The following is a 22,720-nucleotide window of genomic DNA, read 5'->3' on the forward strand; positions in this document are numbered from 1 at the left end:
AAGCAAGTAAATATTACTTAAGATATTTCCACTTAGACTAAGAATTTCATTCTCAAAGATGCCAAGTGAACTGCAGTTTACCTCAAATCCAGTCAGAATTCAAGTCCTTTAAACCATCCAGTTCTGGGCTTTATTTTCTATACATATTTAATATTAAGCTTCCCTATGGTGTTATTAAGTACCTGGAAAAGTTTTTGTTACCACTCACATTCTACTACAGGATGTTCAATTCGTGAATAATTTACTTCATATGATTGTCTTGTCTGGCATTACCCAGAAGTGATGAAAGCTTTCCCTTTAACTCCCTTTTCTTTTAAGTTTATACAACCCCCTTTTTTACCTTAATGCAGCTATCTGGCAGTAATTAGTCCTAATCTTAACCTTTTGAACAGGCTTTTTGTACTATGTTAAAAAGTAAGCATACCTCAAATGAGTAACGCATTCCTCTGCTCGTATAAGCAAGAGCATTGTTTAATTGAGACTTAAGAATCCCAAAATACCAGTATTATACAGATCAATTACAATGCACAGGTAGCAGGCGAGAGGTACACAAAAGTATGTCTTTAAAGTCAATTTGATGCATTTTTAACATATTTAACTATGACACTTTTTGATCCCACAGCTATGTACTGTTAATGTGAAATGAGATGCTCCAACGTGAAAATAGTGTTAAGATTCTTCATTAATATATTTGATGTCTGAGTGTAAAAAGCCATTCTGCTGATATAGCAAGACTACAAAGCAGCTGGAAGGTGCTAAATTAAAAATTAGAGCTTGTCTATGGTATAAACCAGAAGAGCAAATTGTCTACAATTATGGTTACTTGGTCTAAAAGTAAAGACAAAGGTTAATGTTCACTGAACTAAACATACAGCCTTGTTATTCTCTCTCATCTCAGTTGCCTGAAGCTCTTCTCAAGTTTCCCATTACCATAAAAACTACACCAGTAGAAGCAAAAAAGTTAAAATACTGATATTTTAAATGTACGTATTTCCCCAAGGAAACATTACTTATAGAAATAAAAAGCAGTTCAACACAGTTTTTTCACAGAGTTGGACCTAGGTCTTTCACAGAAGCCAAATCACTTTCAGAATGAGCCATCAAAACTTCATAAAATAATAAAGTGAAGCTGTGAGAATTTAATGTTGCTTTTGTTTTTAAGTTAGGATGTTAACAGAAGTCACCGCAACCAAAGGGCAGTCACCCAAAGGTTCTGAAGGAACTCATCTATGAAACTGCAGAACTGCTGGCCAAATCTTGTTATCTGTTGTTATAGTCACCAGAATTGTAGAAAAGATCTTGTGGTGCACTAAGAGCTGATTAAAGGGTATGAAACAGACCATAAGGCTTAATGGTCATTTTTCAGGGAAGAGAACAGGCAAGCAGTAGGCTCCCAATCTGGTGTTGGTGCTGAAATCAGTTTTAATTCAGCATCTTCATCAGTGGTTTGGAAAAGGGAGACAGAAGTAGAAAGTCCAAGTTTGCAAGTGATACTGAACTCTTCTAGACAGTCAAATGCTTGGGGTAAGGATGAAGAGGAACTTGATAAAACTGAAAATCCACCCAACCTCCCCACCCTCCACCCCAACTGCAACAGCTGACATCTGGCAACTCTGGCACCACAGCTCTGAGACCACAGTGACTGGACTAACGTGATCAAAAATACCATGAAAAGCACATCTTTCACTATAAAGAATCCCTTCAAGCCAACCACTCTTGAGTGTTAAAAAAACCCCAAACAAATGTGCCCCTGAATTTACTATAGAGGGAAAATATCAGGTATAGCAAGGAGCAGCCCTCAATCCCAGCCAGGCAATTTAACGTACTGACTGATGAGGGGACACAGCACTCAGTCACATACAGAGCATGGGAGGAGAGTCAGTTGTGAGTGTCCTGTGGCAATGCTGAAAGAAGAAACTGTCCAGGCTGTGTATGCATACTACTCCTTTGAACGTATAAATGAATGTAGTCTCAAATCGGAAACCACCTTACACACTTTTGTACTAGCCAGGGCTGACATCTTGGAAATCCAACTACAAGGACATCCCAAAAAAGCAGCTGTTACAAACATGCAGACCATATGCATATATTATGGGCTTGCTGACGCCAGCACATTCACACAATAAGTGCTCAGGCTGCGATCCTAGATGTGAAGGCTGAATTGAAGTGATTAACATCTTTGATCAAGCCTGCTGCATTCTGGATGATTATAAACCCAAACAGGATAAACTCACCAATCTCCATCTTAATTCAAGAGCTTTTTCCATCTACAGCAAGTAAAATGGGTAACCAAGTCATACAACAAAGATTCTTATAGTCTGAGTTTCCCTCCTGCTCTAAATGAATGTGCTAGTTCCCTAAAGGCAAGAAATGCAAATATTCTGCTCTCTTAATCTACTGTTAAAAATCAGATGAGACTGGATAAGTACCAGGTTAAAAGGAATGATTCAAAGCCATTAATATTCCAGCATGGTTCTTGGCAATCAGAGGCATAACGAAAACCTAATGTATTTTCCAAGGACATCACCTGAAAAGTCCCAATTCCATCTTAGCTTCGCATTTTGACTTAAGGGTAAAATAACAAATGAAATTACTGGAAAAAATCTAACTATACACATATTATTTCAGAAAAAAATATTTATGCTGAGCGTCCAGCATCAACGATTTTTTTTTCCTGTACTCTCCCCTACATCTACTTGAAAGATGTTTATGTGTTCTTGAAAGAAATCTCACTTAAATTTCTGTTTGGCTCAGAAGTAATCCACTGTTTATGTACAGCATGCATGCCTTTCTGCTTGTCTGGAACTACCTTAAATACTTTACATTCCCTTTATTTTTTCACTGTTCAGTTAAGATTTTTATAAAGCTTTCTTACCTTTCTCCCTTCTAGTATTCTGCTTGGCCATTTCCTGTCTCAAGGCACAAACTGAAGCTTCACGCACCAAAGCAGAAAGGTCCGCCCCTCTAGAGATACAAAAAGAGAAGGTTATTTTAGCATAGATTTCTCTCATCTTTTGCTGATGGCATATAGAAAGGCATGACTCTACAAATGATGGTAGGAGACTGGTTGTGCTGTCACAGAATCACACAGAATCACAGAATAACCAGGTTGGAAGAGACCCACCGGATCATCGAGTCCAACCGTTCATAAAGATTCATCTTAAGAACACTGGAAAGAGGTCAAAGGACTACCCTGCAATCTTCGTTACAGAGTGATGTCCTCCAGATTTTAGCTGCAGATTAAGATCAAATAAATGAGAAGCAAGGGAAGTGGTAAAAACCTCACCAAGCATCCTTGAAAATGCCAAAGGATTGATTAACATCGTGTCACTTGGTAGGAACACAATACATTTTTTTCCTATGGAATCACCCATTATTGCCTTGCTCAAAGCTGGATCAACAGTTAACATGCTCATAAAATAACAATATCCACAAAAAATATGGTCAGATCAGTCTTTCTAAGTGTTTATTTCCAGTTCCCAGCCGTTGAACTTTTCACAAGCCTCCAGACTGGTGCAAATCACTGCACCAAACAAGATGTTCACAATTAACTCTTCCTGCATCATTTGGGGATGCTAGAAATACTGCTATATTTTAAAAACCCCATAACCCTCCATAAACAAAATCCAAACAAATACAAAAACCCCAAAACAAAACCCAAACACCACCCTATTTCTTCCCACCCCTCCCCCCAAAAACCCCACAGTGAGGGAAAGGAGGAGAGAAAGAAAAAATTCTCGTCTTTCCCAAGTATGAAACAATGGCAAATTAAAAATCATTGGGCGATAGCCTCCATTCCCAAGATTCAAAAGCAATGTTGTGACAAGCAGCACGTTATAAACTTTATCTTTTGTGAACTCCAGAAAAGCATTAACTATTAACAAATAATTTAACAGATTAAATCTTTCTGAAGTTTTGTAGAATGCAACTGCAAATTATTCCAACAGATCTGGCTGTCAAGCTTTCCTAAAAAACACACCATGGCATTCCCAAAGCACAAGCTGAAATCGGCCCTCATTGCTTCGACAAACATGTTGCTTTCAAGCGTGTGACAGAACAAGTTGGTTACGGTTCTTTAACCAATTTGCTTTCATCATCATTGTATATGGGCCCATAACTTAGAGGGCTCTTTTATCCTCAGATTATGCAAGAATTATAAAACAAACCCAAGCAAAGCTGGAAGGCCTCTACTGAGCAGGATTTACAACATGAAGAGGACTATTCCGGATGAAAAAGACTTTAGCTTCTATGTATTCCTACCAACTCTTTGAAAAAAACCCGCAAGTGAAAACAAGAAAAATAGTGTAAGGAAAAAGGCTAATAAACTCTGAAAGTGTAGATAATAATTGCAAGATAACACACATTATGATGCATCAGAAGACTGTTGGCACTGCACATTAAATATTAAAATGAGAATCTACTCACGTATAACAATCACAATGTTGACTGTAAGCGATTTCTTCAAGGCTGACATCATTATCTAGTGGAGGCCGGGTGCCATCCTAAAGAAATGAGGTAATAAAAAGCAGAAGATAGGAAAACTATTTTTTGCACATGCCATCCCTGAAATTCTTAAGCTTCACCAATCAGGAATCATGCGGGGCCTGAAGAATTTCCTGAAACATCCACAAATATTGTTTCTCATCTCAAACCAACAAGAAGGAAACCAGCCTTAAAAAAATTAATTAAGAATTAATAAGTTAGGTTAAAATTGAATTTCCCACCAGCTTAGATTTTCCCTAACAAAATGATGGCCAGCCTGTCACAGGGCAGCGTAACATTGACACGGTTCCAAATGTGGACGTGCCTTAAGCAGCTGGTTACATCAACAGCATTATTTAGCTGAACTTCTAGTTTCCTTGCGTGGTGAAATCAAATAGCTACGCAGTAAGTATGTAGATTTAGTCTTATCACCTTAAAGATGGAATTAATTGTATATCTTACACTGCACACATACATTTTCAAGCTTAGAATTCTGCATTTCGTAACAGTTTACATCTACTGCAGATATTCCTATAGACTTCCACACTACTCCTTCATATTCTTCATAAATATATATATTTTATAATTCTTCCATATGTGCTTCTTCCACGAAGACCCCAGAATGGTTTCTTTTGTTGTTATTTCTGCATCTCCAACAGAAAAAATACTGAACAGCATTATAAATTATATTTGAAACCAGCCAACAACATTTTCAAACACCAAGCGTGGAGATCTCCCTGTTACCTTTAGACAACAGTGAAGTCGTATGGTGATGGTACAGAGATTCAAGGTGTCTAGAGTATCAAAACACTCGAATTCAGACAAGAAGGGGCACTTTTTGATAAAACTGGCATGTTTCTGCCAGAAACTCATTTAACAGAAGTACATGAATTCATACAATTCTTTTCTGACTTCAGGTGAACTAATACACCACATACCTACAATGCCTTCAAGAGGAAAAAAATAAAATGTATAGTGACAGGCAAGTCAAACCCCTTGAATACTTAGCAGGCAGTAGAATAATCAAGGACTGAACAGAGTAAGGGAGGAATCTGGAATGAATCTTTGGTAGAATACTAGTTAGATTGGGGAGGGGAAAAAAAAAATCTGAAGACAAAGGAACTGATTTCGAAACATCTTGAAAGGAGAGACTTCAACTCGACAGGCTGAGAGTTGGGGTTGTTCAGCCTGGAGAAGAGAAGGCTCTGAGGAGATCTTATAGCAACCTTCCAGTACCTGAAGGGGCCGACAAGAAACCTAGGGAGGGACTGTTCATAAAGGCAGGTAGTGATAGGACGAGGGGGAATGGGTATATATTGGAGAGGGGCGGATTTAGACTAGATGTAAGGAGGAATTTCTTGAGAGTGAGGGTGGTGAGGCACTGGCACAGGTTGCCCAGGGAAGCTGTGGCTGCTCCATCCCTGGAGGTGTTCAAGGCCAGGTTGGATGAGGCCTTGGGCAGCCCCAAGGTGAGCGAGAGGTGTCCCTGCCCATGGCAGGGGGGTTGGAACTGGATAATCTTTAAGGTCCCTTCCAACCCAAACTAATCTATGATTCTATGAAATAAGGAAGCCTTGTACTATTTCATATGGGATAATAATTGTCATACAAGACTGCAAGCCAGAGATGACACCTCTGCTAACAGGAAATGTTTTAACCTCTCGCTTTGAGTAACAAGAGTTGGGCGTTTTTTGAGTGGAATGATCTGCCTACTCTGCAGACAAGCTCAGCAGTACGTGTGCCAGAGATGCTTGATACAGCTTGCAGGAACGTACACTTAAACATGCGAACACATTTCTCATGCATAATTAATATGGAACTAAAAAGTGATTCATTTTTATAAGTTAACTGAAATAAAACTCTTTCACAACAAATCTTCAACCCACACTCAGGCTGTCTGTCTTCCTTACGACCTGTTCCTCCTCATAACTCCCTTTTCTACTCCTCATGCTGCCTTTGCAAGCACCCGTGTTATCCTTCTGCAATGGTTCTCAATTTGCACATCCTGTGCGTGTATTTTTCAGGGATTTCTGGGAACGCATGCCACCGCCCAGAAGTCACTCACATCTGCATCAAACACATCTTTAAGCAAGTGTTCCTGAACACAGAGTTTCCAAATTTCCTTGTCTAGAATGCACGGACGAAGTGTGACAAAAAATAAGGTCTTTCAAGTAATGAAACATTTTCCTCTCTCCATGTTCTGTGCTCTTGTAGATAAATCCTATACATTTTTAAAGAAAACAACCACCTATTTCTTGTTCTTAACACTAGAAATACAAAACTTTTCCCAGCTTTATGAGAACTCTAGTGACTGTGGAAGTAGTAAAGTGAGGACAGCGGCAGCCTTCTCACAGAATGAGCAAGGAAAAGAGAATATTTCTATCTCACTTCTGCTGGCCTCTTAATTCATAACAGAAAAAGTATCATTAAAGACTCATTCACTACAAAGCTTTGTAACCAAAATACTTGGACTAATTATATATGTGTGGAAGTATCAGGCATTTAAAAAATAACATGCTCTGATAATCAAGGATAGGATTGACAGGAACCAAGATGGTAAACACCATGCATTGTGTTGCTTACATCAGAAGGTGTCCCATAATCAGATAGGGCCACAGCAAAGGCGGTTTGTCAGCAGAAGACAAATACACTCTGATAACAGGGTTATCAGACTGTGTGTTGTAACCTTATGATGAGGTTACCACATCATACATGCCACTCCTCTTGGTGTTATCCCAGCAGGAGGATAGACGGTAGCCATTAAGACTGCCAGAAGAAGGGAGCAAAGACACTTTTCAGCTACCTCACCTAAGATTTATGGCAGCTGAAGTAAGCATGATTCTAAACTGTTTGATTATTAAGGGGAATCTAGAAAACGGTTCTAACAAATCACTGCCAGTAAGGAGGAAGCCAAGTGGTGAGATGAGGACTCAATGCAGAGTTCCTCAGTGTTGCAAACAACTGGTCCTGGCCTGACCACTTAGATGCCTGCATCTTGGTGACCATATGTAGCCGTGAGAGTGCCAGCAAGTGAAACCTAGCAGAGAGTCAGAGAAATCCCTTTTGTTTAAAACCACCTGCCCCTTCCCATGAAACCTCACACCAAGCCTGGCTGCTCTGTTTTCCTGCATCACTAATTACACTGAGAACACTTGAGACAGTTACAAATCTCCAAAGACTCTCCAGCAGAAGTTATGGAGAGCAAGACTCAACATCCGTACATTAAAAAACAGAGCAGATGTAAACTCTGTACCAGAATCCTTCTGCTCTGTTTAGACAGTCTGGTGACTGACCTTCCAGAAGCAGGTTGGTTGTATTAAGTCAGAACCACCATAAACGCCCAATTTTCAAACAACACAGAGTTATTTTTAAAAATAAATTGGTAAAATAAAACCCATAATTCCTAACAATGTATTTGAAAAATTATTCATGGATGTTACACTCAAATTCCCTCTAGCTCTTTTAAAAGGCAACTGTCCTGAGGGAAAGAGTTGTAAAAAGTTAAAGTAAAATATTTTTATAAAACTTAGAAACAATGAACTGACCTACTGCTAAGAGCATAAGGGGGCACATTTTTCCTCCCCCATGAAGTCATGGGTAGAATAAATGATGGGAAGTCTATCATCCTCGATTTGTAATAAGAGATTGACTTTGAACAACCATTTTGGCATGAACGAACATGCTTGAATGAGTTCTCCCTTTCTGAATTCTCCTATGGGATTAACTATTGCCACAACTTTATGCTTATGCAAATATGAATTACCCTTTTTTCAAATTTACTAAATAATTTTTGCCACATTTTTCATAAAACTATCTATTCATAACACTGTGCAACCTTTTCTTTATAGTGAAGATTTGGTCTCCTTTGCAGCTCAAAAAAAAAATCTCATAGGACACCTGCTCCTAATAATCAATGTTGGCCTATCAGAAAAACTAAGAAATAGCTGAGTAATTCATAATGCTTTGTATGTTCTTCTTCTAAAGGCTTGATTACCGCTGTGCTGCACTTACAGAAATACTCAAACGGAATTCTATAATCCAAATCTCCGAAGTGGCAGGGAGGACCTGTGAAGGCGGGTATTTTATATTTTCACATTTACTTTGACAAGTCTTTTCATCACAAGCTTCCCTTCCCAATTACTGTTGAGCAAACCAGCCAGAGCTAGTGAATCATTTCAGTGAATATGTGGAACTCCCCCCCAAAAAGCTTACAAAACACTTCTAGGCCCATTACTCATACAGATAGGAATCTTTTAATTAAGCCTGTTCAAACTGTGACTATAAAGGCAGCAGTTTCTGTTTAACAGGTTTGCCTTACAAGATTTATCAATCCCTTGCAGTCTTGGAGCAATTTTAACAGCAGATGTGGCTGAAGGTTTACTTTTATGACCTCAAGTGTTTGATAAGACAGGATCCTGCAATTCTCTGCAAAACTTAATTTATATTAAATCCTTCCATCAGGCTTTGGGATCAGAAGTGATTTCCAAATACTTACTTTGGTGATGGTCTTTAAAATAGCAAGTCTATCTTCAGGTGGTGGCAAACCCACGTAGAGTGTTTTATCCAGTCTACCAGGACGCAGGATAGCTGGGTCGATTATATCTTAGGGAGGGCAAAAAGAAAAAAGTTGTAGAGTACAGAATTTATTGCCCAGGAAGAACTACAGAGTCCATATGTTATTATGTGTGGAGAAGTAAGAAACAAAAAATCACCACAAATTTTGCTATAAAACTATTCAGAGTTTAAATGTCTAGAAATGTCTAGCAGGCTTTTAGCACTGCAGGCTTCAATACCGAACTTCCACAAACAGTAAGGCAGAATATAAATACTAAGGGCTACTGATATAACAAGAGATATGAACAGGGCATATAACCTGAGAAAGAGCTTAATTCCCGTTTGTATTTCAGCACAAACTCCCTAGATGATGCTTCTGAATGCTTCTTGATGCCCCATTTCCCCATATACCAAAAATGATGCTATTACTTGCTGTATTTATCATAGAATCATAGAATCACTTGGAAAAGACCCTACTGGATCATCTAGTCCAACCATTCCTATCAAATACTAAACCATGCCCCTCCGCGCCTTAAGGCATCATCCCTGGAGGTATTTAAAAAGATGAGTTGATGTGGTTTAGTGGTAGACTCAGCAGCGTTAGTTTACCAGTTGAACTTGATGATCTTTAAGGTCTTTTTCAACATAAATGACTCTGATTTCCTACATACCACAGTAATGTGAACAGTAAAGTCACAAAAGAACCTATTGAAGATAAAGAAAACCATCCTTTCAGTATAATGACAATGGTGAGAAAAAAAGGGAGAACTCGATGTATTAATTTAATCTAGACCAGGTGAAACGAGTTAAACTGAATTCCTGCCACAGCAGGCCCACAGACATCTCTCTTATATGTCTGTGCATAGTGCTGTATGATACTTTATCTTGCTTTTGGCATAAGTGCATTTTCCTGTTTTTGCGTCTCTGTGGATGGAAGTCTTGCCACATTATTTAGAGAAGATGACAAAGTTTGCTCAACAGATAAATTACAAAATCAAAACAAAGACTCTCAATAGGGGTCGCATTACAACACCATGCACTTGATAATTTCTCTATTCTGAAGTTTGAAAAGCTCTTCATAAATATTAAGCCTGATATGGAAAATACTGTTTCCATTTTGCATTCTGAGAACATGGCTCACACGAAGTGAGCAACATGGTCAAAAGATGCATTCATCTATTCGCATGTGAATTATTACACTGCCTGCATTCGAGGAGTTACCACAACTCATTGGTTTAGTGATTGTGAACTTATTAGGGTAACTCATTGAGTTATGGAGGTTTACAATGAGAAAACCACACCAAAGTTTAAAACGCAGATCTGAAGTCCCCATCTCCTTACAAGTCAATTCACTTTTCCCTGCTCGTTCAGACATGGGCCTGAAGTTCTTGAAAATTCAAGTCACATAACACAGAAAATTAGTATTTACTCATTTGTCAAACTTACTCATTAGATGCACTTCTTATCTGCGTAAAGAACTGAGTCATTCTCCCCTTTTAAGAATTTCAAAGTATTCCATCCTGATAAATCATAATGCTCTCTATTACTTCTAAACTAATCAAGTAATTTTAGGTATATTTAACATTTTAATGAGATTAAGGTAGTTATAGAAACCTCTTTCAAAGCCTATGACTATTTCTTAAGTTTGAAAGTGAAACACAGAAACTTGATGACACATGCACTTCTTTTCGAAGCAGCCGTCTCAGACAGACTATACTTCTATTAAGAGAAATGGCTAGTTAATGATTTTCATCCTGGTTTTCTATGTAGTCAATAGTGTTGACTATGCTGTTAGAAGACAGCAGTACCATTTTCCAAATAAATCTGCCAAAATTACATAAGAAGACATGTAGAGTGCATCCATTCCTTGCTTTGTAAAGGTTGAAACAGGCACCATCCTCTAGAGAATCATCTCATAGCTCAGTCTGCTACACCGCTCTCCAAACTACTGCAAACTTCTCTTCATTAAATTATATTGAAAGTACCTTTGCAATAACCCCTATAATGTGACATCTTATTGTCCTATATTAAAAACCTATTAGTCTCACACTCGTTTCCAGTTGATTATTCATGTCTTATCTCAAATGTACAAGAGTCGATATTTATGAAAGTTCAGCGCATACCAGCAACAATGATTATTGTGCCGAGTCCATAAAACTTCTCCTATACTGACTACAGCTTTTAAAATTATATTTGAAGAATAAAAGATCTAGGGCATCAAGTTTGTGATGTTCTAGAATGCTCAGAAGCTCTAAAAGTTTTCCTGAGACTTCAGATAAACACTGCAGTTAACAACTTTGTTCCCACATAAACAACAAACTCCAGTAAAGTTACTGTGAAAGATATGCAACATTCAAGGGCTGGTGAAATGCTGAAATATAATTTGGGTGAATTAGAACTATCATGAAATAAATTGTTCCATGCCTCACATATTAAGTGCTTTTCTTAGATCTTATCTAGCCTTTAATTCAGCAACATGTATAAACAGGGATAAACATAACAATTGAAAAACCAAAACCAAAACTGTAACTATTGTCAGAGACTGAAGATTATTTTTACTGCTTCAAAACATGTGGTTCAGGTGAATAGCTCTCGAAAACTAACATAAACTTGCTAAAGAAAAACAGAACTCACTGAAAATAGGACCATGCTCCAAGTTTACAGTAAAAGTGCAAATCTGCAAGAATTAATTTTAAAAAGGTAGAGAAAATGATCATGAATAAAAGCAAAGACATCACCGCAATAAAGTCAAGCTTCAATCACAATCAGCTTCTAGCGTTTCATTGATTTCTTGTCTGTTTCCTCAGGTTACATACAGTTCCCTAGACCCATAGTAAATGCTGTTGGTATCTTGATCAGCATTTCTCTCAAGAGTTTATTAACATTCAAAGCCTGAGAAAGTAAGAAAAGAGCAGAAAGCAGCAGTATCCAATACTGAAACTCACTGGTAACCAGAAAATTGTGGGAGATTGCAGGCCTTAATTAACAGTAGCACTTGATGGTTTTGAAAGTATTTAATCTCTGATATAGGGAAGGAATTAAGCTGAAAAAGAATATAATTTTCTGACCCATAAAGTTTCTAACAGGACGTTGACATTTCAGCCCGTTTTTTTTTCTCTCTCTCTCTTTTTAATAACATTGAGTGCTTTACAAATTTAATCCTCTTCAGACAAAGTTTGTTATTGGTTCTGCATTTAGGTGGAAAGAGATTGATTTGGGAATACTGCATCCTTGCTAATTTAGCAGTATTCAAGAAAGATCTAGAAAGGACTTTGAGAGTCACTGAATAAAAACCATCCAAATACCCTTCTTTTAAGGACAGACCAAAGGCACTTCAGCACTGCCAGAGTAAGAATTACCACTTGCAGACTGTATATGATAAAAAAAAGGAACCAATCTATAGTGCCCCTTTTGGTGAAATGGGAATTAAGAGTGCTCAAAGTCCTTAAAGGCTGTAAAAAAATTAGTAGCCTTCAGCCATGGGATATGCAAAACATCACTATTCAAAATAATACCTGTTCACAGGTGCTAACACCTCACTGGAATAACTATGCCAGGAACATACCTTGATGCCAAAACTGACTGAGCCAGCAACTACAAGAACCATGGAAGATGTTTGGCACAATGTTCTCTGAGACTACAATGCTGACAACATACACCAACAGTCATGAACAGTAACAGCAATCAACTATAAAAGCTACGATGCAAGCAACAACTCTAAAAAAGCATCTTGAAAATCTATTTTCTCTCCCATTAAATGAAATTAACATGGATTAAAAAAGCTGAGATCTTGCCCTGGCACAACTTGAGGCCATTCCCTCTCATCCTAAAGATCCACCCTATCCAAACTGCATAGATAATTACCTCCTCTAGGAAAAGTTGGACGTTCCAAGCTTTGCTGTTCAGAAAAGAACTATTCTATCATGTTGTCAAAACAACTCCTTTATCAAGAAACAATTTGTTTCCATTTACAGAATTTTCAATTTATATACTTCAATTTGATGGTTACATTTGTTATCCCTGCCTTGCATTTTCTTAACATTTAGCATTTTTAGCTAAAATTCACTTTTTTCAATGTCACTGGCTGGGATTTCATCACTGAACTCATGCCTTACAAATTTTCCGGCTTCTCTCAAACATAAGTTCAACCCTCATTACTCAGGAAAGCTTTGTAACTTTTAATTATTCAAGTACAGTAAAGGAGCACATCTCCTACTGCAGCTGAACAAGGCAACAGTGACTTTATAAACGGAACCCTCCCCACGCCCAAGTCCCCAAACCATTACAGAGGTGCTTTATACCAACCTAATGGTAAAACTGCATCCATTGTAAGGCTTATAAAGGGATGGATTAACAACTGCAGGGATGTCTTATCTCATATGTACATGGAAATGAGACCCATAAGCAAGTACTGAATCAGGGTAAATCTAAACCCAGCTAAACTGGGAACTGGGACAAACCTGCCACACACAACTATTCGTATATTGAAATTAACATCTGAGCAACATTTAGTCTAAACTGGCCCTTGTAAAGGTACTAAACTACTTGCACTCAGCTGCCTCTGCAAGTGAAGACATGAGCACAAAACAGAACACATACACACGCTGCCCTTAAAATCATTTACCCTTGTATACCTGTGGTGCTCCTGAGCTGGCCCCACAGGAAGTCAAGCTAGATGCATCCTCAACTTCTACAGTGTTGGAATTCACACTCCAAGCTACTAATCAGATATAATGACAAGTCTACTGCCATCAGCAATTAGCTATGAAGCCCATGAGAAATACTAAAAGTCATGCTGCACGGACCTAGCACAACTAATTTAGCAAGAGCTCTCTTTCCTAAAGTAACTTAATGACACTAGTACTAACACTTTTGGTACACCCTGCTATATAGAGATGCACTATATGGCATTTCTCTTTTCTGCGCTAGATTAGATAGATCAGAATCATCAAGCTCATACCAGCAAAATCCACCACTTCAAATCAAAGAATTTCTACAACCACATATAGATTTAAGCATCTACTGCTCATACTTCACCATGTAGAAGGCTTGATAGCGTGTCACAGTGCAAAAAACTTGAAGGATTTGAAGGACAAGAAACTTTCCTCAGAAGTCTTTGATTTTTTTGACCATTGAAAAAAAAACAAACCCACCTCATTGTTGCCTGTTTTCAGTGATTTCGGAGTAAATTTTCCTGAAAAAATCTGTCAAGTACTTTAAACTTCTCATATTCCAATTTATATCCAAAGTAGCTACACTACTATTTTTTCCTGTTAAGCCCTTTCTCGTCAGAATTCTACATCTTGTCCTTACTTAATACATGCATGTATGAAAAAACTAACTGTGTCCTGTTGTCAACAGTAATTTGCCAAATATACGCTCCAGGTGCAAAGGTTCTTTCGAAAATTCTAGTACCTACACCAGCATAGTTTTAACAAGATAGACTAGTAGCCCTGTATTTAATTTCATTTGCAATATTAAGAAAAATGTTCACAACCCAGAACAACATCTTCATGCATATGTTCTTTTCTATACTGACAGTAAATTCCAACTGTCAGCATCTAAATGGAGTTCAAATTCAGGAAGAGACAAGTTTCTTGTATAAAACAAGTTTCTATGTATAAAACACAAGACCGCTCCATAATACAAAAAAGAAGAAGGCAGAAAGTTGTTTGTAAAACTCATGATGTTTGAATAATAGATATAAGCGTTTAGCTTATTAACTAAGAAGATGCTGCAGGAATTGCAAAAGCTAACAAAAACTGAAGAGCCAGCAAGGGAGCACAGACACCAGTCAATATCAAAGCTTGACAGAACATGAGCAAACAGTAGAATAAAATCAGGCTGAGGGAACAAAGTTTGGAACATGAAGGCCAGGAAGCAAAAGATAAGGAAACAGAAAAATTATTTAACATGAGACAGATGCAAGGGAAAGAGAATTAAAACAAGCAGAAAACGTTAAGGTTGCTTTGAACAGAAAATCAATGTAAGCAGCAAAAATTATGTAATTTATCTTTTAATTTTACTTTGTTCTTTTATGTTCCAAGGAGATAACTGAAGTCCAATTAAGTCAAAGGTCCTTCAAAGCATTTTACAGCAACAGTATCAGGTGCTCGTTAAGATACATGTTAAAGATGCTGCTTCATCGCACACTGTCACAAGAATGTGGAACAGAGTAATTGATCAGAAAAGGTTTGGATTTGAGGAGACTGTAATTTTAAGTACAGAGCAAGGTTAGTTATAGAATTCTAATACATACGAACACAATTTCATTAGAAGACACAAATGACACTTGATTTCTCTAGTTTTTGATTTTTGGGTCCTTACCTGGCCTGTTTGTGGCAGCCATAATGAACACTTGTTGACGATTCTCCAGACCATCCATCTCTGTCAGTAGCTGGTTAACTACTCGGACACTGGCTCCTGACTTTAAAAGGAGAAATTTGTCAACAAAATTGAGGTAACAGTGGGAATGTGAGTATTTCAAAAGAAAAGAAGCAAAAAAAAATACTTCAAAGAAAAATGTAGCTGCAAATGTAGCTTTCAATGTAGCTGCATTCCGGATTTCTATGATCGTATTCTTAGCTGGTTTCCACCCCAAATCCATGATACCTATGCACCAACTATGCATTTTAACATGTTGCAAACCTCTTCTTTCCCACTTAAGATAAAGGACTCTGTTAAAGTAGTACATACAGGTATTTATACTAAACATTCTTCCATCTATCCCAACAAGAAGAGCCAAAACATATGAGCCGGAAATGTGTGCTGGCAGGCCAGAAGGCCAACCGTATCCTGGGCTGCATCAAAAGAAGCGTGGCCAGCAGGTCGAGAGAGGTGATTCTGGCCCTCTATTCCTCTCTTGTGAGGCCTCATCTGGAGTATTGTCTCCAGTTCTGGAATCCTTGACATAATAAGGATATGGAATGGGTCCAGAGGAGGGCAACAAGGATGACCAAAGGGCTGGAGCACCTCCCATATGAGGACAGGCAGAGAGAGTTCAGGTTGTTCAGTCTGGAGAAAAGAAGGCTCCAAGGAGACTTTATAGCGACCTTCCAGTACCTGAAGGGGCTACAAGAAAGCTAGGGAGGGACTGTTTACAAAGACTTGTGGTGATAGGGCTAGGGGCAATGGGTATAGACTGGAGAGGGGCAGATTTAGACCAGACATAAGGAGGAATTTCTTCACAATGAAGATGGTGAGGCACTGGAACAGGCTGCCCAGGGAAGTTGAGGATGCCCCATCCCTGAAGGTGTTCAAGGCCAGGTTGGATGGCCACTGGTCTGGTGGGATGTGTCCCTGCCCATGGCAGGGGCGTTGGAACTAGATGATCTTTAAGGTCCCTTCCAACCCAAACTATTCTATGATCTCAATATTCAGGCTCTGAAAAAAAAATTCTTTCAGTAGCTGAGCTACTCAATAGTTAAATGTTAATTCCATACTAATGACATCCTATAACCAACCTCTATACTTAATCAGAATTTCATTCCAGAGTTGGGGAGTCAGAAAGAGAGAAGGCACAGGAGATGATTTTCAAGATTATTATTCTAAGTATTACTGGTCTAGTTTAAACATACAAAAATATAAATCCACCTATGGATAATTAAAATACATGGTGAAAATGCACAAACATCCCTGAGTTTCAGTTATGAATCCCAAGGACTGTCACCAGTATTAAAGCCTGAGTCAGTCACCAGTCTCCTGCCTAGAGAGTACCTCTACATGGTTAAAGGAGGCTGTAAAGAGCAGGAGTGAGTTTCTAAGCAGCAAGCTGCTGACGCCACAGAAGTGAAATACAGTGAGGCCAAAGCACGCTTGCTCCCCCTCCTTGAGGACTTCAAGTTCAAACTTTTCAGCTTAGCTGTCTTTCACAGGAAGCAAAGTATGCAAATTCAGAAGACAAGGTATGACTCAGAAACAGTTGATGAAACTTCCTGTCTCCTACAGACTGGAACTATAGTCTTCCTGTTTAAAATAATTGATGGCAGTATCTGAACAGTGCTGTACTCAACCTGTCTGTTGAAAAAAAGTATCTTTCCTTTCAGACATCAACATACACACACCAGTAGAGTATCACAAGCCAGATGCATTTCATCTGCATACGAAACAGAGCAGCTTTCCTCTCAACACACTAACAGTTTGCACTAAGAAAATAACCCTCCCAAAAGAAGTTGCTAATTCTAGGTGTAGGTAGTTCCTAATCTAGAACAAAAAAATAATCAAGACAGAGAAAACTTCATGGGTGGAATAGCTCTGAAGCTACTGCATTTCACTATGGTCCTGCCCACATACCTCATGCAAGCATTACAATTGCATGCAGGTATCAGGATTTGGCCATAAATTAAACACTACATTTAAGAACACTCCATCTTTTCCTATGGCTTTACACAGCCAAGTTGGTGGATACACACACATTTTCTGGGTATTATCTTCTATACACATATATGTACACTTCTTTTTTTCCTATACACATGGATATAAATAAAGGATTCAGCTTCATAAAATTTGACCAGCATTTTTCCTTAAATGTGACAAAGTCTATTAGATTGTTTCTCTTGGGACATACTGAACATAGGAGCCTTAAAGGTACTTCTGTTGCTAGCACAATGCCACAAAACTGCAACGGAGACAAAAAATAACACCATAAATAAATTAAGAGAGACTCACTTCACGGTCAGACCTCCGAGGGCACAAAGCGTCAACTTCATCAAAAAATATAACACAAGGGGCTGAATTCCTGGCACGCTGGAATACCTGACGTACAGCCCGTTCACTTTCACCAACATACTAAAACAAATGACAAATCATGGCAAAACAATGAAGATTTTGCTTGGGAAAAAAAATCATGGTTTTAAATACTATATGAGATGTTTTGCAAGGAAGTAGTGTGCCCTGCTAACCAGTTTACTTCTGATAATAGTCTGTTATCTCAGTTTCCTCACTGATGAAGATTAGCATGGGAACTAGTTGTCGCCAGCTCACTTTTGACAGTTTGCAGTACACTCAGAATTTAACAGAACACCTCCTTTCTGGGGAATAAACCTAACTTGGCATTGTTCTGCTGATAAGAATTAACAACAACAAAAAAAATCTTCGTTAAGGACCACGTGGTTCTTCAGCTGTTCCTAAACAAACCCAGTGAGGAATCTGAACACAATGAAAATCTGAAGATCATCTAGTACTTGCCTGACAACAGGGGGATTGATGGTAAGAACTGAAAAGTAAAACAGAATTTCTCTTTGAATGGCAAATCGTAGAGGCAGGGGGTGCCAAGTTGTGGACATTTTTTTTCAAACAAACACATTTTGATACAGTTTTCACAGCCAGACATTTTTTCTTTACTCAACATGGAGGAAGGGCAGCTCATCAGTTTAGTGTTATATTCCCTGCCTGTGTACTACTTGAAGTACACAAAAATGTTTCGGAAAAGGATAATCAAATCCACTATTTTGGTTTTAGCTTCTACATTATTGATAAACAGGTAACTTCCACAGTCCTCTGAGAGGTGGACTGCAGCTGCCTTGATCAGTTCAACATGTTCTCTAAACTTTAAAAGGGTCTGAGTTCATATTACACCACTTCGAAGTCAAGTGCTTAAAAAACTCAGATTACAGCACTTTTATCTGTTAATATTTAAAATCTTTAAAAATCACTCTGATCAACTGAAAAAACCCACATTGCTTTCCAAGGTTTCAAACTTCCATTGAGAAGCTAAATGACTGGCAAAACACATTTCTGAACTTTGAAAGCTGAAAATTTTCTTTTGCTTAGTGAAATCTGCTGACTTGCAGTTACCGATCCCCAATCATTCTCACTGTAGATTTGAATTGTTGCTCTTTTTCCTGATATGCATAAAAATGATGATGCATGTAGCTGGCCATTTAGAAATCCCACTTCAATCAAGAAGGCTCCATCTGTCAGGTAGTTTAAACCAAGATACATACTTCAATTACCCAGACAATATTTTTCTTTTCACATGAGCAGCTTCACTGCTAAAAACTTTAGGCAGATGTTAAATGAGACAACTTCAGTTGCACCAGTGTCAGTTGTGTAATTCTCGGAAATTTTGCTTGCCCCACACTTTGGACAAGAATTCCATAAATAACAAAAGCACAATGATTAATGCATACCATATTTAGCAGTTCAGGACCTTTCACAGAGATAAAGTTCAGTCCAGACTCATTTGCCACAGCCTTGCAAAAAAGGAATGACAGATTATATAAATAAACCACACATTTTTCATGTTTTCTTAGATTCTGCCTGTGGAGCGATAAACAAACTTAACGGAAGGAACAGTTATCAACTGCTTGTAAAACACAGAAAACAGTACAATTATATGCAAATAAAAGTAAGACGGGGTAGGGAATTTAGCAAGGCGAGGCAGTGTTTCAGATTCACACGCCACCTCACTCCCCCACATTAGCTGAAGAATCCTCAGTAATTAGTGGGAGTGAAAGAGATATTCAACTACACCAGTATTTAGAGACAAAGATGAGTGACAATCCATAAACTTGCATGAATATCTGCATTTACATGGAAAGGCCATAAGAACTGACAAGCTCGAGAAGGAAAACAAAAGGATTTTCAGTAAGGTAAAACAGAACACATAAAAATACATACATATAATAGAGTGTAGACTATTTCTAAATAGATAATTTGGTTACAGTGAAATATTCCCTAGAAGTGGTTATCTAGTAGAGTTTCTTCCCATCTTTGCTACTTTCTTTTTAACCAACTTTATTCCTTCAGGTTTTGCAGTATTCAATTCAATCTCAATTCAAGCAAAATTGGAACTTTATGATAAGAAAATCAAACCACTTCAGCACAGAGGCCCAAATCTAACTTTCTGATGGGAAGCTGTAAAAGAGCCCAACTTGTGGCAGTATTATCCAGACTCAGCCATTCCTACAAAAACATCCATTTCAAGAAGAGTCTCCAGTATTTTTTAAGCCCATTTCGAAAATTGATTACCTTAGCTAACAGCGTTTTGCCACAGCCAGGAGGCCCTGCAAGCAGGACACCAGCTGGAGTAGTCAGACCCAGAGATGTAAACTGCTCTGGGTTTCGGACAGGTGCCTGTAAAAGAAATTATCACAGTTACCTGTGACAAGAAGCTAACAGAGCTAACAGGAAACTTTTCATTTTGGCTACAGTTGAATGAAAAAATAATTTGTAAGCAAGTTCTTTATTCCAGTTCTTTATAGGCTAAAATAAGCAATCAGCATCGCCCTATCTTGCACTGATCCCAAAATGGAGGAAGTATCATTATTCAGAGACAAAGACTTTAGTTCCCTAAGTTGTCGACCTAAGGTGCTATGTTCAGTGTCTCTCTGACTCACAGTGAGACTGCCAACCTTCCAGCTACGCCGCCTCCAACTCTTTGTGTGGCAGCTGCATAACTCAGGGTGCTGGTACAAAACTTTTAGAACACTTAAGATTCAGCAATAATGCACATACTGAAAACAGAAAGCATGAATACAGCAAGTGAAATGTTAAATACATGATCCAGACTTGTAACAAATTTGAAAGCAAATTATAGAAGTCTGACTATTTTAAGTGAAGATAAAAATTTCTAGTTTGTAGCATGCTAGAACCTATGGGCAGCACATTATACCCTAAATAAATAATTAAAAAATACAAGTATAGTTTTATTTCCTGCATGGGGGAAGTGCAAAAAAAAATCTTTGCAAGTAAAGTTAAGACACACCAATATTGCCATAGTCAGTTCCTCCCGAACATCCTCCAGGGCTCCAATATCTGCCCATGTCACATCAGGAACTGTGACAAAGCCTTCTCTCTTGGCAGAGGGTTGCACTGATGGCAGTGCAACAACAAAATCATTCATCTCAATGCACAACTTCTGCAGCTGCTCCTCAGGCAAAGGGTCTTGCTTCTTCAGCAAATCCAAAAGTCTCTGCAATTCCTCCTTAGAGTACATGTAATGGGAATGAAAAACATTATGCCCTGGATTAGATGTTAAGAACTATTTTAAAAGGCTTTTTCAAAGCAATATTTCCTTTACCCATAATGTTAATTACTATAAAAGAAATAATTATGTACAATACTCAAAATAAGTAAGACAACATTAAAGATTAACATTAATGATAAAAATGTTCCAGGAAAGCACTACATAAATGTAATATTTGTGAAAGCACAGATCTGGCAGACTACAATCTTAATTTAGATTAAATAAAGCTAGCACATGTATTTTGTCTTCAAATTCTTCCTACTAGTTCTCCCACACTGATTAAGTTCTTTCCACACTGAAATTTCCAAAATAAGTACTAATTATATGTATTAATTCTGGTTTTAATAAAAAATTGCTTTCAAGAAAAAGTGAATGACTCTGCTGAACAGCACAATTGCAGCAATTTGCAGAATATTCTCTTACATATAAAACTTTAAAACTTTCAATACACACACACTTTTAGATTTTACACTGTTATTTAATATAATCTGATTTCATGTCATCAAGTCATTTCCTCAGGCTGATTAAACCACGTTTTATAACCAGGCCCTGATAAATTTTGGGTAAACAGAATAGAGATATAGGATAATGCTTTTCAACACTGTCCTGTCTTGCAGACCACAGCACCCCAGGCAGTTTGTTACTGGGGAAACTACCTGAGAAAATACTTGCTCAGAGAAATTTATACCTTCACAGCACAAATACATTACAGTTCTAGTATGGAAAATCTGTATCAAAGAAAACTGATAAGTAAAATTGACAAGTAAAACTATACCAGGATTTTAACCATAAGATGAAGGGAGAAAAAAACCCAGCCTGTAAAAATTCTGTTAAGTTTCCAAATTTTTCCTACAGCAGTAGGAGGGAGAAGTATTACTTCTTATTTGTTGCAACAAATAGGCAGCTCTACAACTCACCACAAAGAAACAGAAGTGTTTATAGTGCCTGATATTCTTTCTAAACCCTCCTTCTTCTTCTTAACACCACTATTAAGAGAAACTCTGAAACAGCCAAGATCACCAGGTTTGCTTACTTTAATCGTGTGAATGATTTTTAAAGGTTTTGTATGTTTATTTTTCCATTATAAACATAGTATAATAGTTTTAATGGCAATACCCTGTATTAGACTATGTCAATCTCCTGCCAGCTATCAAAATATGGCTCTGTTAGGATTAGGACTTCCTCATCCTCAATAATCCCTTTGAAAATGGTGATGTTGATAAAAGCTGCAACTACCTGCCCCTCCCCACTTTCTTTTGGCTCCATTAGACTCCAGGAAACACTGGGAGGTAAACAGCACGATTATGCTGCTCTAAGACAAAGGTTTACTACAGCTTTGTACACTGGTTTTTGCTAATTACAAATATGGGTACAATGTGGAATTAAACCCACTTTGTTTTACTTCTCCAGACAGATCTGTAGGAAGCCTACACATAATGAAGGCACATATGCACTCCAAGTTCTGAGAGTTAGAGCCAAGAATAAAGATATTTTGGTTCACTGATCACAGCATGTTAGTTGGGCCACAGAATAATGCTGGCATTGGAAATGCTATTTTCTGCAACAGAGTTTGAGCTGTACTGCACCTTAACAGATACTTTCTCTGCAGCTCAAGTCATACTGCTAACCCAGCTTCTCTACTGGATAGATACCTCTTCCTCAAACCAGCCATAGGTACTAGACACCACATGTGATTTACTGCAAGTAATCACATAG

General features: G+C 38.0%; 1 protein-coding gene across 3 annotated transcripts in view; it reads right to left on the reverse strand.

Annotated features, from left to right (window-relative positions):
• The window catches only part of NVL (nuclear VCP like), a 46,389-nt gene that overhangs the window by 9,922 nt on the left and 13,747 nt on the right, over positions 1-22,720 (reverse strand). For all 3 annotated transcript variants that reach the window (XR_011337051.1, XR_011337050.1, XM_069852722.1), the window contains exons 14-21: positions 20,744-20,962; positions 20,008-20,112; positions 19,167-19,229; positions 17,704-17,823; positions 15,364-15,463; positions 8,978-9,084; positions 4,426-4,502; positions 2,876-2,964 (exon numbers count right to left, since the gene is read on the reverse strand). Coding sequence is in view for 1 of the 3 variants with exons in the window: in XM_069852722.1 (XP_069708823.1) it covers positions 2,876-2,964; positions 4,426-4,502; positions 8,978-9,084; positions 15,364-15,463; positions 17,704-17,823; positions 19,167-19,229; positions 20,008-20,112; positions 20,744-20,962 (880 nt within the window). In the remaining 2 variants the exon portion in view is untranslated. The remainder of the gene's footprint in view (positions 1-2,875; positions 2,965-4,425; positions 4,503-8,977; positions 9,085-15,363; positions 15,464-17,703; positions 17,824-19,166; positions 19,230-20,007; positions 20,113-20,743; positions 20,963-22,720) is intronic.

The sequence above is a fragment of the Phaenicophaeus curvirostris genome, chromosome 2 (assembly GCF_032191515.1).
Source record: "Phaenicophaeus curvirostris isolate KB17595 chromosome 2, BPBGC_Pcur_1.0, whole genome shotgun sequence".
Classification (NCBI taxonomy): domain Eukaryota; kingdom Metazoa; phylum Chordata; class Aves; order Cuculiformes; family Cuculidae; genus Phaenicophaeus; species Phaenicophaeus curvirostris.